Source organism: Chelon labrosus (genome assembly GCF_963514085.1).
Source record: "Chelon labrosus genome assembly, chromosome: 7".
Taxonomy (NCBI): Eukaryota; Metazoa; Chordata; class Actinopteri; order Mugiliformes; family Mugilidae; genus Chelon; species Chelon labrosus.
In genome coordinates this window covers 17,617,976-17,636,463 of record NC_140343.1, presented here as the reverse complement: position 1 = coordinate 17,636,463, position 18,488 = coordinate 17,617,976, and the positions used below count along the sequence as shown (strand labels likewise).

General features: G+C 43.3%; 1 protein-coding gene across 4 annotated transcripts in view; it reads right to left on the bottom strand.

Moving 5' to 3' along the window:
- Positions 1-1,350: 1,350 nt before the first annotated feature.
- Positions 1,351-18,488, bottom strand: part of sbno2b (strawberry notch homolog 2b) — a 54,088-nt gene continuing 36,950 nt past the window's right edge. For 3 of the 4 annotated variants that reach the window (XM_084547994.1, XM_084547996.1, XM_084547997.1), the window contains 28 exons: positions 16,625-16,801; positions 15,648-15,734; positions 14,800-14,905; positions 14,158-14,318; positions 13,909-14,042; positions 13,645-13,735; positions 13,400-13,543; positions 13,138-13,255; positions 12,932-13,037; positions 12,600-12,753; positions 12,294-12,470; positions 11,906-12,003; positions 11,306-11,388; positions 10,838-11,020; positions 10,485-10,606; positions 10,220-10,351; positions 9,922-10,057; positions 8,951-9,063; positions 7,499-7,570; positions 7,247-7,355; positions 7,083-7,154; positions 6,794-6,937; positions 6,592-6,686; positions 5,359-5,451; positions 5,095-5,226; positions 4,175-4,251; positions 3,647-3,837; positions 1,351-3,174 (listed from right to left, as the gene is read on the bottom strand). In XM_084547994.1, the coding sequence (XP_084404120.1) occupies positions 2,027-3,174; positions 3,647-3,837; positions 4,175-4,251; positions 5,095-5,226; positions 5,359-5,451; positions 6,592-6,686; positions 6,794-6,937; positions 7,083-7,154; positions 7,247-7,355; positions 7,499-7,570; positions 8,951-9,063; positions 9,922-10,057; positions 10,220-10,351; positions 10,485-10,606; positions 10,838-11,020; positions 11,306-11,388; positions 11,906-12,003; positions 12,294-12,470; positions 12,600-12,753; positions 12,932-13,037; positions 13,138-13,255; positions 13,400-13,543; positions 13,645-13,735; positions 13,909-14,042; positions 14,158-14,318; positions 14,800-14,905; positions 15,648-15,734; positions 16,625-16,801 (4,455 nt within the window). In that variant the 3' untranslated portion in view covers positions 1,351-2,026. The remainder of the gene's footprint in view (positions 3,175-3,646; positions 3,838-4,174; positions 4,252-5,094; positions 5,227-5,358; positions 5,452-6,591; positions 6,687-6,793; positions 6,938-7,082; positions 7,155-7,246; positions 7,356-7,498; positions 7,571-8,950; positions 9,064-9,921; positions 10,058-10,219; positions 10,352-10,484; positions 10,607-10,837; positions 11,021-11,305; positions 11,389-11,905; positions 12,004-12,293; positions 12,471-12,599; positions 12,754-12,931; positions 13,038-13,137; positions 13,256-13,399; positions 13,544-13,644; positions 13,736-13,908; positions 14,043-14,157; positions 14,319-14,799; positions 14,906-15,647; positions 15,735-16,624; positions 16,802-18,488) is intronic. The other variant, XM_084547995.1, reaches the window with a different exon arrangement.

Here is an 18,488-nt window from a genome sequence, read left to right as displayed (position 1 = left end):
ATAGCAATCTTGAAAACTAGTAACTTCCCTGACCAAACATCTCGTTAACTATCATAATAAGCAAGATAACGTGTCTAAAATCTAAATATCCCTTAAATATAAATAACAATAACCTTTATAATAACGATGACTAAAACATCAAGAACGCATTGCGCTCATCCTGTGAAAATGTACTTTACAAAGGTCGTATGCGTTTCAGAATGTGTTTAACTGAAAGACTATGAAGCACAACAGAAATTAAATGGTTCATACCATGCGAAGGTCACCACAGAGCTTTGCCCCTTGAGCGTAAACAGTACTTAGGCATATCTGTCTCATAACAAATGTAGAATACGGTTTTATTGCTTTTTGATCAGCTGAACCCCCTCTCTCCCGGCATTTTGTCGCCAACTGACTACAGTGCATGGTTTCCACGCGAAGATTGCCAGGTGTCACAGGTTTTTAAAGGTTTTACAGCCCAAACGCCGGAGACGTACACAGATTCTTATAAGATATTGAATAAATTTTGTGATGTGTTGCTGGAACCCAGTGACTTGAGTGCGCGAGGAGACTTAACTCCCGTTAGCAAAAATGACAGGGCTTGAAAATTCTTTGTTATCCACTGGAATTAAAAGACTGAAAACACATTTTCATATCTGTGTTGGTCGAAATGACATACACACGCACGCACGCACGCACACACGAAGAAAATATACACTCAAGACTTTCCTGAGGAATTCCAAATCAAAACAAAACAGGAGTCACGTCACAAAAACGCTATTGTCAGCTTTAAAAAAAAAAAAAAAAACAGAAGAGGGGTATAGAACATATTTGGACACAGTTTTTCTCCGTGCAGCTCAATAATCCCCCAGATCCCCTTACCTTGAGAGGCAACTGGATTCTCACAGTTACATCTGTACTGATCCCCATGCACACTGTCATTTCACCTGGGACAGGAAGGACACAGATACGAAGGACGAGTTCGCTGCTCTTCTTTCCAAGAGCGGCCGCACACGCAATCATACAAGCATATACAGGCTAAAAGAAAACCCAACACCAGCATAGTGTAACACGAACAACAACTTACAGAGGGGGGGCTAAAAGATAAATACAAATATACCATATTAAATTAAAATTAAAACCAACGCTGAGGAGTACAAATCTATACATTAGGCTACATGGATTTAAAAGACTGCATTTATAGATTTCTCCAAAGGCACTGTTTGCAACAGCAGACTGCTCTTCCTCTCCCTTTTTCCTCACACTAGTGTTCATACAAGCTGGGAGAGAAACAAGAGGAACACGCAGAAGAAGAAGAAGAATGAAAAGTGAGGCATTTCACGGCTAGTCAGCTAAAAGATTTTGTGTTTGTTTTGTTTTTTTCTTTTAATATTTCTCTCGTCTTCCAGTTCAACACTATTCTTCCGTTTCAACCCAAGCCTTGCATACGTGTTTTGTTTTCGTTCGAGAAAAACAGCCATGAAGCGAAGTAACAGTAAAGCAAAAAGTCTAAAGATGCGGGTTTTAACCGGTGAAAGGCATGTAGAGCTTCCAGCGACTTCACCAATCATACCTCGTAAAAAATCAGCAGCGGGAGTTTTATTAAAGATTTCCACACCTCACTGAATGAGCTTGTGTTTTGACAGCTCGCGTGTTCAATTAAATACAGTCTTCACATGTTCATTCACTTCCTTTTTTTTTTTTTCCCCGTTTTCTTTGTTTTTTTAGTTTTTAGTTTTTTTGTTTTTTTAAACAGCTGCCTTTTACTGTGGAGGACGCACTTTGGTGCAGAAATCTGATATTGATCGAGCCCGCCATCACCTCAAGAGCCTTAAACGGGTGAACGCTACAGGTGGATAGAGAGAAGGGTGAGAGCCCAGCGCAGGACAGGCAGTGACTTGACTATAGGCCCTGAGGGGAGAGGGAGTAGGTCCAAGGGTGCGATCATAGACAGCAGCAAACAAGAATCAATCTGCTTTAAAAGATAAAACGACAAAAACAAAACCTAAAGATAAAAGTCCCAGACGAGCCGTTTCTGTTGAGGCTCTTAGTCTTGTTGCCGGTAATGAATGACGGACTTGCGGTCCGGCCCGGACTGCAGAATGCTGTTCAGGGCCTCGCGAACGTTGAGAGCGCCAGAGCTGCAGTGGCCGTTGGGTAAGGAGTCTGACTGGGGGAGGGAAAAGTTGGCGGGGAAGCAAGAGGGAGAGCTGGAAAACAGGGAGGAGGGGGACGGGTTGGGAAAGAGAACTAGGTTGTTTGACACGGACGAGGTGGAGGAAGAGCAGGAGGAGGTAGAGGACGAAGGGCTGGCATTTTGTGTGGGCATCTGAGAAGAAGGGGACAGGACGAAGTCTAACAAGTCTTCAGGGGGGTTATTGGTCAACAGGGTGTGGTTCTGCTGCTGCTGTGAGGCCTGGAGATGATGATGCTGCTGCTGCTGCTGCTGCTGCTGCAGTTGTTGTAGGAGAAGCGGTTGTATTTGAGCAGCGGGCAGGGGATTCGGTGCACTCTGAGAGAGCAGAGACTCCAGACTGAAGTCGTCTGGAAATGCGGCAGAGCCGCCTGCCAGACTGTCCAGATTCAGTCCGGCCTCAGTGTTTTCTGAAGAGGGGGACGGTGAGCCCAAGGTCAGGTCCAAGATGTCACCTCGGGTATTCTTGGAAGACAGTGTGGTCTGATGGAGTTGAAGAGACGGGTTCTTCGGTTGTTGAAAAGGGGACAGGAAGTGTTGAGGGGGAAACTGTGGGAAACCGAGGCTACCCGTGTTGGTCAGAGAGCCCTGATTGGTGGAGGAGGAGGTGGAATGGTTAGGCCAGCTGTTATGGGTCCTTTGCTGGGTTTGGCTGGGGTTTCTCTTTAGGGCTAACAGGTTTAAGCTGTGAGGGGACTGCTGTAAAGAGGGCTGCGTTTGGGCCTGCATTCTCTGCAGCTGAGCGATGCCCCCAGTTTGAGTCCTCTGCAGAGCGTTCTTGGCTATATTCAGAGCTAGGGACTGGTTTTGCATGGTGTTCTCGCTGAACAGCTTTTCCAGGAGGTGTCTGTTCTCCTGCTCCATTTTCAGCTTGCGCTCCTCAGCCAGGCGCTGCTCCACCGCCTGCTGCTCTCTCTCCTTTCGCCTCCTCTTCACCTCCTCGTCCATCAGCAGGAGCTCCTCGCGCACGCGGGCCACGCAGTTCTCTGGGATCTTGATGCCTTGGAGAGAAATGAGGAGCATGGCCACAGTTATCAGTGATGCCCAAAGTTTCATCAAAATACCTGTTAACACTTTGCAAAACGTGACAATCCGAACGAACATCTTTCTTTGATGCCCATTTTATTGAAAGAGGACACGCTTTACCAGAAGGCAGAAGGTTTATATATCTCAGACCCTCTTGTTTTCCGAATTGCAACATGTTCTGTGTTTCCTAATAATTTAATGTCAGTGTTAATGTTGCGCTTGCAGAATTTGAGAGGAGACAAACAAGTGAGGAACTATTTCATTTCCTCAATTTATCAAAACGATTTGTCAGCACATTCTTCAGTGATATCAATCTGGTGAATTAGATTTACTTGAAGTGAGTGATTACTCATACCAGGTTCTGAGAGATACTCTAAAAATCTATTCAAAATGAGCCCGTTCATGTTAATGAAATGCACGTCATTCGAGGCAGATGGCTCTACTTACCGACTTGCTTGTTATGCTGCTTAGTTTTAAGACGGACTATCTGCAAGATGCTGGAGCTGGTGATGTCAGACACCACGTCAGACACGCGCTTCCACACTCGCAGCAGAGCTCCACACAGCATGTGGTACTGACGCAGGCGCATGCCCTGCAGACACTCCTGGCCTTCTTCAATTTTCTTACACTTCCCATTCCTGCGGAGAAAGCAGGGAATAAAGCGTCAAATCATTTCTGCACACACCGCAGTTACTTTTCCAAAACACTCACTTTCTGGAAAATTGCACGGCAGTTTGAGCGACAACAAGTTCACGGTATCAGAGACGGCCCCAGTCTTGAATATTTAAACAGCTCACTGGTCGTCTAATGACGAGGGCCCATGTGAGACTTGGAAGTGATTTCTTCACGACCAGCGCTCACGTGATCCTACAAATCCCTGGGAATGGCATCTGACCTTAAAGGCACTCTGACTGAATCCTAGTAAGTACCGGCCTGATTGCATGCATTGAGCCATTAATCCTGATTCCTACTTACCAGTTGGCGTGACTACACTTCTTGAAAGAGAAGGTGAACTGGTTCTCCCAGATGTCCCTGGCTTCCTCAGGAGTCACCTTGAAAAAATAAAAAAAAAGGAACAATATGAGCTAAAAACTTATATTCACAACTGGTAAAAACACATTAAAACTAAACTAAGAGGTATTTTCAACTTACAACCAATGTTATGTTATAGCTTTATCTCATTTATAATCATCTGGGTGTCAAAGGAAAAATTACTTTTGTGTTACTAGTTACTACTACAACTAGTTAACAGTGAAGGAGTGGAAACAAATGCAGCTTTAATAAAAATAAATCACCCCACTCAACCCATACTTGTAATTCTAATGAATTAGAGTTAATGGGTTTAAGAGTCTAGGACACGTTGCCACACAGTTCAGCTCTGGAGCGCCTTAGCCTAGCAACATCCACAAGAGGGCAGCAGACTCCACATATACTGTGCGCCTTAAACAGAGAAGCACTTCAGTCCAGGAAGTATCTGACTAAGTAAATATTAAACCTTCCCCCTAATCACCATTATTTAAATACTTAGCAACGTAAAACAACACAAAACAAAGTCTGACCTTTAATGAAAATACCAACAAGAAGTCTCTGTGGGTGGGTTTGAGTCTGTTCCTTACTTTTTTTGACAACTAGTCATACAGTCTACTTCACACTTGGTGGGCGTACTGCTCTGGGAACCAAGTCAGTGCAGTGTCAAGCTGAATGTCTGAATACTGTACACAGCTTACTGACTGCAGCTCATTCAGTCTGTAGCTGCCTCTATGGATGTGTGGTTCTCGAGGAAGATTTGTGCCTCCGAACGGGCACATTTAGACAAGACATAGCTGTAATAAATACCAATATATAGACACAACTATTAGTAAAACTGGTTCACCAACGGTTAGTCGGGACTTTACCTTCCGATAACGTTGATGCAAATTGTCAAGGCTCTCGGGGTGCGTCTGCTTCCCAATGTTGGGCTTGTAGACGATGAAGTTCTTGCCTCTTCCTTGCTCAGCTAGCAGCACGCATGGCTTGTTACCTCGCAGCTGTAACCACACAGAGAACACGGTCTTAGGATAAAGTCAATCCATCCAGGGGACATCCTAATGACTCCTACACATGCAGGGAGAATTATAGTACAGAGTGGGACGTGTTTGCTCGCTGTAACCTGGACTCACCTTATGAGACAGGTAGAATCCCTCATCAGGAGCGCTGAGCTTCAGTGACCTGTTGAAGGCCTCATCCCAGGGCATACCTCTGTCTACACTGATCTGTAGGAGCAAAATCAGAAGATTAAAGCCGTTAAAGGGTGGGAGGAGAGCAGCCACGCTTCCACATACTGCTGGAAAGAAACTATGTGACCTTTCCATTGAAACCCAAGCATGATCTAACATACACCAAATATAGTTGTATAAGAAAAATTCAAGCATGTACCCAAAAAACTCTCTGTACTTGTTAAACTGGTCCTCCTGCAGGATTCTGCCTCGCTGACAACTTTGAAATGTCAAGTGTAGGTTAGCCTGCAGATACCTGTGGTTATCCAGTTTCCACCTTCCTCTAGTATCTATACAGGCTGCACAGCCCTGGGCTAAGCCTGCGTGATCACAGCCTTACGCTAGCAAAGTGACATCAATCAAAACTCACACCGCAGAGGTAGCTACTCGAGTTACCTGAGGGAGTGCTCCTTATGTGAACACATCTCGCTGTGGTGCCAAATGCAGTGCAAAGACGTCCTAATGAACTGACAGTCACTCGCATTTGTGGGGTAATTTCTGAAGATGTCTTAGCCGCAATTAAACATGGAGCCTGTTGGGGCCTTGACAGGTCGACTTGGATTTAACTCTAAAGGGAATGCACACTGTTGTACCTTGTTGTGCCTAGCTGCATGTATTCAGAAGAATTACATACACATCTTTGTGTGACAAGACAAGATCTTACAAGATTATACTGCTATCAACATACAGTATAACTCTCCTTTTTACGGTGGCTAGTTTTTCATGCTCTTAGTCCTCTTAAGGGACTGTAGGAGTTCTTTAAGATCTGATGCAACATGTGAGTATATCCCTCTAGAGCCAGAGGCGATGTTGCCATGTTGTAAATCATGTTGTTTTCAGGTTTTTCAGAAAAAAAAAATTTGGTTTTAGGAGACTGTTTTCAACCTTCAGTTTCATAAGAGGCCATCTGGTCTCACATGATCTCACAGGTTAGACTACAATGGTACAATGACTTGCTGCAACATTAGTAAAAAAAAAACCAAAGACCACAAGCTAAACGAGTGAATCCGAGACAAATCCGTCCAATGCTCTTGCAGCCTGAGCCTAAATTTAGTCAGTCCTCCTTCAAACCAAAGGTTGCACAATGCAGGGAAACTCATAATGTTACCATAATGACATAAATGACATATTGCCCACCTTATATAGAACAACCTGACCATCCTGAGGATTCCCAACTGTCAAGAAATTTTCCTGCTTCTCTTCGTAAATCTCGTCGTTACCTGGGGCAAGATCTGACGGGGACAAAAAAAGAACCAATAGAACAAGATTAGGAATCACAATTTCACAAATCAGTCACTAAGGGCAAATGTATTTTTTGGGTTACACCTAATCTCCATACCTAGGATTCCCATGTCGTATTTGCCCTCCTTCTTATCCTTCTCAATCAGGTAGTCGAAGTTGTCAGTGAAGTACTGGAACAGATAGTTCTGCTTGTGGACCTCCAGGCCCAGGATGCGATTGAGAAACTTGGTGATGCTGCAGTCTGAGATAAAAACACAAAACCAGTTAATGCAACTAGTTTAGCGTTGAGTGATTAACACTGAACACAGTTACATTTCAGAGCAGGTGCGTTCACCTTTAATACACTAGCATAAAATCTGACCAGCATGGCTCTTTGGCTCTTTTACCTTTCTCCGTACTGATCCCAAAGCGAGGCTCCTTACAAAAGATGCCCACGTCCGTCATTCCAGCTTTCATCTCTGGGAATAAAAAGACGGTGGATTTATTAATCGAGCCGGTCAAGATGTTGCGTGTTTACAGATGCTGACGGCCAACTAAGGCTCAAACATACCTCTGAAGAACATGGCATCACCCCCGGGGTAGCCTTTGGGAGGGGGCACCTTGTTGTCTATGTGGCCGAGAATTGCTTTGGTGATTTTATCAAGAGCCTTGGTACCGTACTGCAATGAAGAGGGGACATGTACTTGGTATAAATCAATTCTCTCAGAGGGCTTGCTCAGAAACATAACACATACTGCTAAGTGCAAAAATATACAACATCAGAGTCGGAATATTGATTCCAGAGCTTCTTGAATTTGCCTACCTTGTTCTCAAAATTGTACTTGCTCAGGTCTCTCGACTCAGTGGCTCTCCTGTCTCCATGGGTTAACGCACCCTGCACAGTAGATTGGCAAGAGTATTGTTAGTAGTCATATTAACAGAAGTATTAGGTTTACAGCCATCACAGCATCATCATACTAATACAGTCTGACACAGGAGCATGTTGGCTGTTGATCTGAAATGACCATCGCTCATTATGCGATCTGGCTTCAAGGCCCATTACTACCATCTAATTATTTTAGGATTAATATGACCTGGTAGCAGATATTTCGATTCATAGTTTAATGGATCTGTAATATACCGGAGATGAGGGAAGTAAAACACAGTCAATCAAGGATGTCGCTCAACATCAAACAGCACACGCGCTAGATAGTGTGACTACGTGATGCTACAGCATGCTTTCTGACTAAAGTGTGAAAGGAAACAAGGTTCAGGTGTGAAAAGAAACGTTACCCTGCTGGCATTATTTTGCGCCTCAGTAGGACTCCATGCAGCGTATCTGCACAGTGATTGTGTCAGCTACAAGAATAGCATGAATTTGTAGACACAGCTTAGATGGAAACGTGAAGGAATATTTAGACAAAGTCAGCAGAAGACCAGCCTTGGAGTCAGCTGCTGGCTCTAGCCACACGGACAAGATATCATACCAGAGACAGAAAACAGAGAGATACCAAAACAAAGGGATTCCTGGCCAAATATGACTTCACTGCTAATCTGGAGTCGGCTGATTGCAAAAGTATTCAGCTGTTTAGTTTGAGTGACTCTGTTTGTGTGCATTTGTGTTGTATCGGGTTCAAGCAGGCAGGCAGACAAGATTCTTGATACAGATTTAACACAAGCAGCTGGCAAATGCACGAGCCGCTTCCTGGAAGCTCCATCCCTTTTTGCACCCTCCTTGCCCTTTTCCCAAAAGAACTGTCATGCTGTGTCACTATGGAAATAAATGGCTGCGTGTGAAGAAATGCATTGATGACTGTGGAAAATAACAGTAGACTTATAAATTATCCAGACAAGCTCTTTTTCTGCTTATTCGGTTTTCCGTTACTGAGCCGGAGAAGGGAAAGACCCGGAATCTCTTGAGGTTTGTGGAGAAAAATTGATGCAACTTCAAGGGAACCGACAATGAAAGAGACTCCACAGAGAGCTTCAAAACCCGGGAATATCCCGGGGAACAGGAAGGACAGATGGCGGAGAAGCAAATGGCAGAGTCACTGGCAACCCAGAGTACTACAGTCAATAAACACAAAAACACACATCCTACAGTGGAACAATTCTTCTTCTCACTAGATGAGAAAGATTGTTTTCTCCTGAGACACATTTTACTCGGTTAAAATCAAAAGAATAAAGGAGACGTGGGACGAACAACTGCAAAACAACAAGAAACGAAATTCAGCACCCACCCACACAAACACATCGGTAAGGGTACAATATTTACCAGGCTCTCTAGTCTCTTTGCCACAATGGAGGCAAAACGTCTCTCCCCAGCCAGTTCTGAGATGAGGAAGATGTACTCTGGGGCCGTGACCTGATTGGACCGATGGGTTCGACCTGGAAAGACAAGGAACACGCATCACATTGAGATCAAACATTGCCGCCGCTGATGTGAGCTGCGCATCAACGGACTGATGAGTGGAAATAATGGAAAACAAACTTTTTCATTATTCATTATAGTTTGAAATTACACACTAAAGACAGCCTGATGCTAATATACGGGTTTCTGGTTAAAGGAGGCTGCACCAAGTGACAGAACAGATTAGGACCAGAAACGTGAAACTAAGAAGGGGATATTCTTGGTGACATGATGGGACCTGCAACATCAAATGACGGTGAAATCTGAGAAAAGATCCTCCTGCTTGAACCCGTTCAACAAAAAACAAAAACTTTCCACAAGTTTTTTGGGAAGCCGTCTCTTCTGTAACTGTAGAGGAGGAAATAACTATGTCTGCATTTGTGCGCTCATTCAATAGCTGAAAGAAAACTCAACTTCTAATACTACACTATATATATACTACATAGGACTATATATATGTGTGTGTGGGTGTGTGTGGGTGGGTGTAAATATATGTAGACAGATATATAGAAGGTTATAAATACTAGAAAGGTGACGTAAGCCTGATGAAAAGACAAAGGTCGGTCTGTCTTTCAATCCATTACGTCATTAATAAAAAAAAATACACTCGGGCAACATGTTGGTTAACACTGTGTGAGGCCTGTTAAAAATAAAGACAGTGATACTGACTTTTGTGTAACACTAAACCAAAAAAGTTTCCACAAAAAGAAGTTGCCTTGTTTCTTGTAAAAGCTTCTTTTAATAGAAAACAAGAATGTCTTTTTCATACTGTTCTCAAGCATTTTCTCCCCATTCTCTTTAAAAGGCTCATTGTGAGATTACATTTCCTGACTTACCAAACTGCTGAATAGCCCTGTCTGCACTCCAAGGCAGCTCCAGGGTCATGTGGACCCTGCGTCTCTGGTTTTTCACTCTCTTGTCCGCCTGCAGGGAAATCCCAGAGCTGGCTGCCTCCGAGATGATGGCCACCAACTGTAGGAAGAAAGTTATGATTATTGTGGGAGATTTCATTAAACAATGTCTATAATGCGACACACTGCTTTAAGATATGGATTAATTGCAACACTTCCCGTTAATAAATCATGTACTTGAGAAATATGAAATACACGCATCTATTTCACTGCTGTTTCTCACCTTCTCTCCACACATAAAGCGATCTTTCTCTTTGATATTGATGTGGTCGATAGTGAGACCCTGCTCAGCTCGTGACTCATAACGAACGCTGCCGTCAGGGCGCCTCACCACACGGCCCTTCCGACCAGTCATCTGGAAAGAAAAGATTCAAAAACACACTATAACTGGATGTTGAGATAAAAAAAAAGCTACGCTACTGGGGGCGGTGAAAAGTGCCGTATCTGTAGCTCTGATCTTTTTTTTGTTGAATGTCTATAGTTCGAACCTCCGAGACTTTATCTGGTCCTCCGAACTTATCGATGAGCTCGTCCAATGTATTGAGAGGTAGTTCTTTTCCCAGGTCTGCTATTTTGTTGAGGAGGGTCTGCTTCATCTCCTCTACCCTGGCTGTGAACACAAAGTGGAGAAGGACATTAAAAACACAAGTGGACACAATGCTACCGGTCATAAAAACAATAGGGCGTTCAAGGCTACAGTGTCAGTCATCACGTACAAAGTCAGTCCATTGTCTAGACTTTCATCTGTTTTGTGTGACAGACTGAAAGGGCTGAGATAGTTCCCTTTTCACACGTCGCTTCTACTGACAAAGCAAACGGACGAAAAAAAACACCTTCCTACCTGTCTGAAAGCTAGTGTGGTTCACAAAGATGACGTCATCATTGTCTAGCAGGGAGTCTGGTGAGGAGTTGGAGTCTGTGTCCATGCCGTCCGTGTCGCTACTACTGTCGTCAGTGATGTTGATGACGCCGCCGCTGTCCACTGTGTGCTTGGGCATTTTCGGCTGGCGACCTCTAGGCTTCCCTGATTGGTAGCGACAAAATATTACAGAGGAATGAGCAAAAAAAACAAGAGCGGCACTTTTTGTAGCTGTTTTACAGCGTAGTAATTTAAATATTACGCAAAGAGACACACGCAACACACACTGTAAAAATGTACAAGCAACATTTTAAATGCTAAATTGGGTGACAAAGAGCATGTCTGACACTGAATACTAACCGCCCACAATGATTGTGAAATATGGAAATTGTTCACACGCAACACTACTTATGGGTACACATTCTGGTGTGGAAAGACTTATTCACTTACGTTTTCTTTTATTCCCTGGTGCCTTCTCTCTCCTCTGTTTCTCCGAAGGGAAATGTTTTGTTACAAGAGACTGGAATACTCCCCTGGAGCAAAGGAGAAAGAGACTTTAATCCCGACAGCAAAGCAATCAGCTCAACACGGGACAGTTGTGGCACACAGACACACTGCATTCCTGGTCTGGCCTTATTATAGCTGTCAGGTGTTGACAGGCAGATGAACATGTTGTGTGTGGGCTAATACAGTCAGACTTTCAGGCATGTCTGCTGCGAGGAGTTTAAGGTCAGACAAGTTCAAAGTACTTCCTTTTCTTTTTTTTTTCCCCATCAATTAAATAGCTGCTAATAATTTAAGAGGCCGTCTGGTTTGAATGAGGATGAATGGCGAGGGTTTCAACTGCATGGTTTGAATATATGTATTGCTCGAAATGTATGTGGTGAGGGGTAAGTTCTTCCAAGACTGGAAAATTATGTTGATTTCCATATTAATAGTTAAGGCACTCTGCCATTTTAGTAAACGTTCTTTCAAATAAATCTGTCAACACGGGATTGCTGAAACATACAGACGAAAAAAAAAAAAAAAACAAGAGTCCTGTTCACTCACTCTGCAGCAGAAACAAATCTGTCAAGGTGCCCGTCATTCTCGTCCAAGACTTCTCTGGTGCGTGATTCTCCAGTAGACTGCAGCCCAATAACGATGCACTGTTGGAAAAAACGCACTTCATCAACACAGACCATCCACTGTGTTACCTGAACTTTCACTAAGGACTCATCTCTCGTATCATGAAGGCAAATGTTTCAAAATCCTTGTGGATCTTTTTTTTTTTATGTTGATCAACCACAATGAACTCAGGCCAAAAAAATCTGACTGATGCCTTTAGTGGTGTTGTTGTGGAGAAAAAGCGAAGCGCTAATAAAAACCATGCTTTAAAACAGCACTCATTTGCGAATATATTCACAATATGACTCAGTGTTCAAGAGTGTGTCCTGACCTTTCCAGCCTCCAGCTCTTTTTGGGCCAGCTCCACCAGGCAGCGGACCTTGGCAGCGATACAGAGATATTTGAAGAAGCGCTGGTGAGACGACCAGAACTGCCCCCACAGAGACTTCCTGCTGACCAGGCCCAGCTCATCAGCTGCAGTCATGAACAGTTTAAACGCCTCCGCCCACTGGACACAGATTCCAGATGTGTCAGTTAAAAGTTTTATTTCTTTTCTCTTTTCACTTGACAAGCTCAAATAAATATCACAGACAAAGCCACCTGATTCTTTTCCACTGTTAACAGTCGGGACACTCACCAGTTTGGCAGCTTTGTTGTAGACCAATTTGAAGTCACTGTCGAGTCCAATCTCTTCAATGCGGAAAGACACCCCTGAGAAGCTCAGCTGTCTGGCAATGTACATCCCGCTAACTTTCATATCCATGGCAACAATCTCCATGGCCCCGACACCTCTGTTATCAAATGGCATGTAAATTATTCAGCATCATTTAATCATGTGTCAACCAGTCGTAACCACAAACTGACTGCAAGACATTTTCCAGTAAGCAAAGCGGTTTGAAGATATGTATACACGTAACAGAAATGATCTGGAAAATATTAAAACTTTAGATTGAATTTCATCCTACGAACCTCTTCTCAATGGCGTGTAGGAAGTCATCAAATGTTCTGAAGGGCGTGCCTTCGCCCCAGATACCCAGGCGGCTCATATAGATCATGTTCTTTGGCTCAGAGGCACCTGGAGCAGAGATGACAGATTAAATATAATTATTTATATGTCAAACCTCCTTGTGTTGAATTATGCACATAAGTGTGTGTTTATCCGTGCATCATCCCACCTGTGGCACTGGCATACACCACTCTGGCCAGTGGCAGCTTGTTTTGCAGGTCAAGCACTGCTTTGCCCATCTTTGTAGAAGTGGCATTCTTGGCTTTGTGGCATTCATCAAAAATAATCTATAATGGTGGAAGGTCAAGGGCGAACAACACAGACACACTGTGCCACTTTGAGTAAACCCACAGCTGGGCGTGAGGTCATTCAAACGTACAACACACGGATCAACACGTCAAACGCCAGTTTGTACTAAAATGAAAGGATACAACTCCATCAAAGTCTAGCTTGCACCAATCCAGGATCTGTTTGATTCTCGTCCGGTGCTGCCCTCCTGCCTGGCTCTCTCCAATCAGCGCAGAGTACGTTGCAAACAGGACTCCTTCTGAGGTAGCTGTGTCTCCATACTTTATCTACAACAATAGATCAAACATTTAGAACATGCTTTTCTTTGACCCACTAGAATAAAAATGATTTTCTGAGTTTGCCACACTAGCTCCACCTCCTCGCTCACCTTGTTTAAGGCATGCACAGGAATATCCGGTGCATCTATGTCTTTGAGATCTCTCTCTGCATCGAATTTCAGGTCGTTGGATATGCTGAACCTGAGGGCAGGAACGGGAAAATCAGTCATTCAGCCCACTTTTGCACAAACTGGGTCCAACATGGTTGATATAACTTTGCATTCAAGGGGATACAAATCCCTATTATTTTCAGTTAAATAAAATACGAGTATTATGTTTCATTATGCCCGCCATGAATAGTAAATCTCTCCTACCATAGTGATTTCTTTCTTCCCTTAAGATAGTTCTCCAGGATGATTCCTGCCACAGTGCGTCCCTTTCCGACCCCTGCCCCATCTCCGATCAGGAAGCCTGCCCTCTGTTTGTTCTGAAGGATCACCTCGTGTTGCTGAGGATGCACAAAGAGCAAATGCATGAACGAAAAATGCCTACCTAATCACAACATTAATCATTCATCATGTCAAAATGAGTAAGTGCTGCGTGCATTGCGCTGGAGTGTGTACCTGGCAGGCGTAGACGATAGCCTCTAGCTGCAGAGCTGACAGCAGGCCATTGTTAATAGTTGACTCGGGGATGGACAACGTGTATGTGATGTCAGGAGGGGGGACACTGGACAGCGTGTTGGTTTCCACCACTATGTCAGGATGAGAAATTCCTATAGTGGCTGTAAAGAGGGGAACAACAAAACATAAGTGTAAAGAAAGCAAAGTTTTACAAACATGTTAACAGTACACAGAGCGTCATGTCATATTTAAGTCCTCATACCATCTTACCTTACCCGTCACTACCCGTCAGTATCTGGCCAAACAATCACAATTAACTGTCATAACTGTCTTAATGGCATTTAGGAGTTGGTTATTTCCTGGAAAACTATTTAAAATGTTGATGACTCATCCTGCCCTGAGGTGTGTGCGCTAATTTTAAATAAAACTTTTGCACCCCTCTCTTTCCCCAGGCTCTCTCATTCAACACTGCTGCCGTCCGCTGAGGCCATTTGAGCTCACCAATGAATGCAGACGGGGCTTTTTATAGACCTCAATAGCTTCTAGTTTTTTACGGTAAATACATGAATTTGTGGAAGCAAACAGCTGTTTCAGAGGTACTTAAAGAATTCTGACATCATGTTACGTCGAGTTACGTCTTACATTTAGAAGGTTTGTACTCAGCATATGTGTCTACATGTCCCAGTTCCTCTGTCTCCTCTTCCTCAGCATCCTCTTCCTCCTCTGGGGGTGCCTGGTTTCTTGGAGCCTGTAACCACCATAGAGACTTCAGTATAGTAATTCACATGACTATTAACTGGACTTGGGAATTACAGTTCTTGTTTTAGTTTGGTTGAAGAAACGTTAGCACACAGAGAGAGCCGCTGAAAGTTGGAAGTAAGTGGCCAGTTAGTAAGAAATGAATACAAGTAGCACAAGTAGAGCTCTTTAAAAAGGAACATTAACCAGTAATGAAATGACTGAAAGACGTTAAACCAGTTAAAGCAGAATGAAAGAGAGCTTTGAAACATGTAAGCATGGAACTGCAGACAAGAGTGCTTTACATAGTCAGGCAGCGTGTGTGCGTAAGTGTTATCTGAGAAAGTTCTTTACAGACAGCTGAATATCATGCTGCTTCTATTCTTGTCAAATAAAAGACAATGACTGTACAAAGTATTATTGATTATCTATGCAACACATATTTGCAGAATGTCCAGTGCTTGCAATATCCACGAAAACCTTCAAGATATTTGCCTTTTTCAATTTGCCAATCTCATATTACAGCTTAATTTACTAAGTACTACCAACTTCATGTACTGCTTTGTCAAAATGTGATCCTCAGCTAAGTGCCATGTTATGTTTCTCAGTATTTTTTTCTGTATTGCAAACACACAAGCTGCAAATATGACATTTAACATAATCTGCATATCTGTGTCTTGTTAAGAGCTGCTGAACAATCACAGAGCTTGGTTTCAATTATAACATCAGATTGGAGAGGTTGGTGCGGCTACCTGGAATCCTCCTAAAGGTGGAGTGGTGATAATAGCAGTTATATCATCCAAACTGGCCAAGCCTTGAAACCTGTTGGTGCCATTCTGCTGACAACAAAACATAAAATGAAGAAGTGAAAAACTCAAATAAACATAACGAAAGAGAAACAAAAACCCTGTGTTATAACCGTGTGTGTTTTGTCTCTAGATGTATGTCCACGGCAGAGTGGGTGCCTTACAGGGCAGCACTCGACAAAATGCAATTTGTCGTCTGGTCGTGGAAAGCCAGCAACAACAACAACAACAACAAAGGGAAGATAAAGCCATGTGTCTGGGAAACATAATGGGTGAAATGAGGGCAGAATGAAAAGGAAAACATAAAAGGCTTTCATGAAGCTGGAGAAATAAATGTACTCTGATCATATCAAAAAAGATATCCTCGGACCCGTATAATTCAAAGAGGGCTCAGCGGTAAACTTGGCAGGGACAGAGGAACAACACTCGTGAACAAAGTTGCTTTCCTCAGATCACCAACTCTGAGACCGCGAATGTGAACACATACTACTATTGTGTGGTATTAACAAGCAATAAGGTTGTTGGTTTTGTATCATAAAACTAAAAAATACATGAAAAGAGTGTGACATCTGTGTAAAGTCAGAGAACCACGCACTGAGAAACACCACTCGGGTAAATCTGAACAAATTCCTCAAATAGCAGGTGAGTTTCTGGTTGTTAACAGACCAGAGTCATGTGAGTGTCAGGCGAACACCACCCACAGATCTTCCTAATACAAAAACCTAAACCAGTAATTTAGAAATGAAGAAGCTAATTAGATGAGTGGTGAAAACTCAACAGGTCCGGTTGCCTTTGTTTCAGCTTTGTTTGTTTGGATACACCTGCAACTGCATCATATACTTATCAGATAATGGTTGAATAAGTTGTTGTTGTAGCAACCGGTTCTTCTGGTTATGGCATGTGTGTGAGAGCTTGCTACTGACCTCTAGCTGGCTCTGTGCTGGTGTGGTTGTGGTACTAGTGTTGATGTCCCAGAGCGTGGGCACCGAGTTCAGGTTGTCTGTGCTGATGAAGGACTGGGCATCAGCATACTCCGACAGCGAGTCAGCCGGAGAGGAGAACAGGGAGTTTGTGGAGAGGTCATCAATGCAGGACAGGTCCTGGAAGGCAGAAGAAGAGAGGATGTGTTAAGTTCAACCTCTAAAAACTGGACAAAATTCAGGGAAGAAAGCTGAGCTTATTGATATTTAAACATTGTGAAAGTGACACATGGATTCTTAAAATTAAAATCATTGTATAAAAACACGTGCAAACTATTCATCATCAGGCCATGAGCAAAAATAAAGGAGGAGTGTAAGTCCTAATTATTCATATTCCTGCAGCACAGGGATAATGTGTGTACCCCAGAAGAAGAAAAAAAAAAAGGTGTGAAATGAGTATGGATGGGAGTAACCCTTGGCCAATAAAGATGCCACATTCAATCTGGATTTCAGTCAATACTGCACCCGTTTATGAGTAACACGAGTAGGCTAAACAAAATCTAATCATGCACAGATGTATGTAAAATAGAAAGCCAGGGGTAAGGCATAATGAGACTGCATGTGTGTGTGTGTGTGTGTGAGCGTGTGTGTCACTTCAGTTATGGCTGCCTTCCAGTCGCCCCTCTATTCACATCCTTTCCAAGCCATTAGCATGCCATGTTCTTTAACTAGCCTCTCACAGGCACCCCTGGCCCCACGAGACTTATAAACATGGATGTGGGGAGCTAGGGGTCGAGTGGTGGGGGTGATGAGGCACGGCAAAACAACGAAAAACTAAACAGAAATGTAACTTTTGGGAAATGAGTCTCTTCGTTTTATTGTGCGTGCGCCTCACCGAGTGTGCAGCGCATATTTATACACGCCAGACCACGTGAGGAGATTCCCACCCTCCGTCTGTCTCCAAAAAAAAAAAATATAAAAAATGAAGCAGCTTTGAATACGCCCAAAGGTTTCAATTGCTAATTCAGCAATGGTGTGCCACATTTTAAAGGAACAGTTATGCATTTTGGGAAGTGTGTCTGCATCATACAACATTTACCAGACGGCTAATGGGAGTTACAGGAAGATTACGGTCCCAGCCAAAAAAAAAAAATAGTCAAGCACGTAACCCTTTTAAAGCTGTAGTTCTTTGCATTTCGTTCTTTGCAAGTTTTGCATTTTATATGGAACAGAACATACCGTGCTCTTTATCACGAGGGATTTGAAAAGAGACAGGCCACCTGTTCCCCGTGTTTCAAGCGAAGGATTTGACTTGGTGCACATATGAATCTTATCATATTTCTCAGAATGCTGAACTCTTCCTTTGGACTGTGAATGCTCTTGGGACTGATGACAACAACACCGTCTTGAAAGAACCCAAACTAAAAGAAATAACTTCTGGTTGTGGTTCTGACTCAGTTTCAACAATAGTCCATTACTGATTAATACTGAGAAGTTGCACCGAGTTCTGTCATAGCTGCCTGTTAGCCATTACTCACATTGCAGCTGAAAATGTTTCACAGGCATGAGAGGACGTGGAGCTCCGAGTGTTAACATGACGACATCGTGTGAGAATGGGGAATAGTGGGTATGGTAAACAGACTGGCTCCGCCCTGTGTGTGCTTACACGTACAGTACATGTGTACATATTTGCTGACCGGCGTTAAAGAAACCAAGCAGCTTACTACCATAACATGTTGCTGTTTGTGTACTGGAAGTGTACCGGAGTGCTTTTTTAAAGGATACAGCACTCGGTTTATCCGCGTTTGCTCGCAGCTGTATGATTATAGCTTGCTCCTCAACTCTCTCACACTACCTTTCTGTTTCC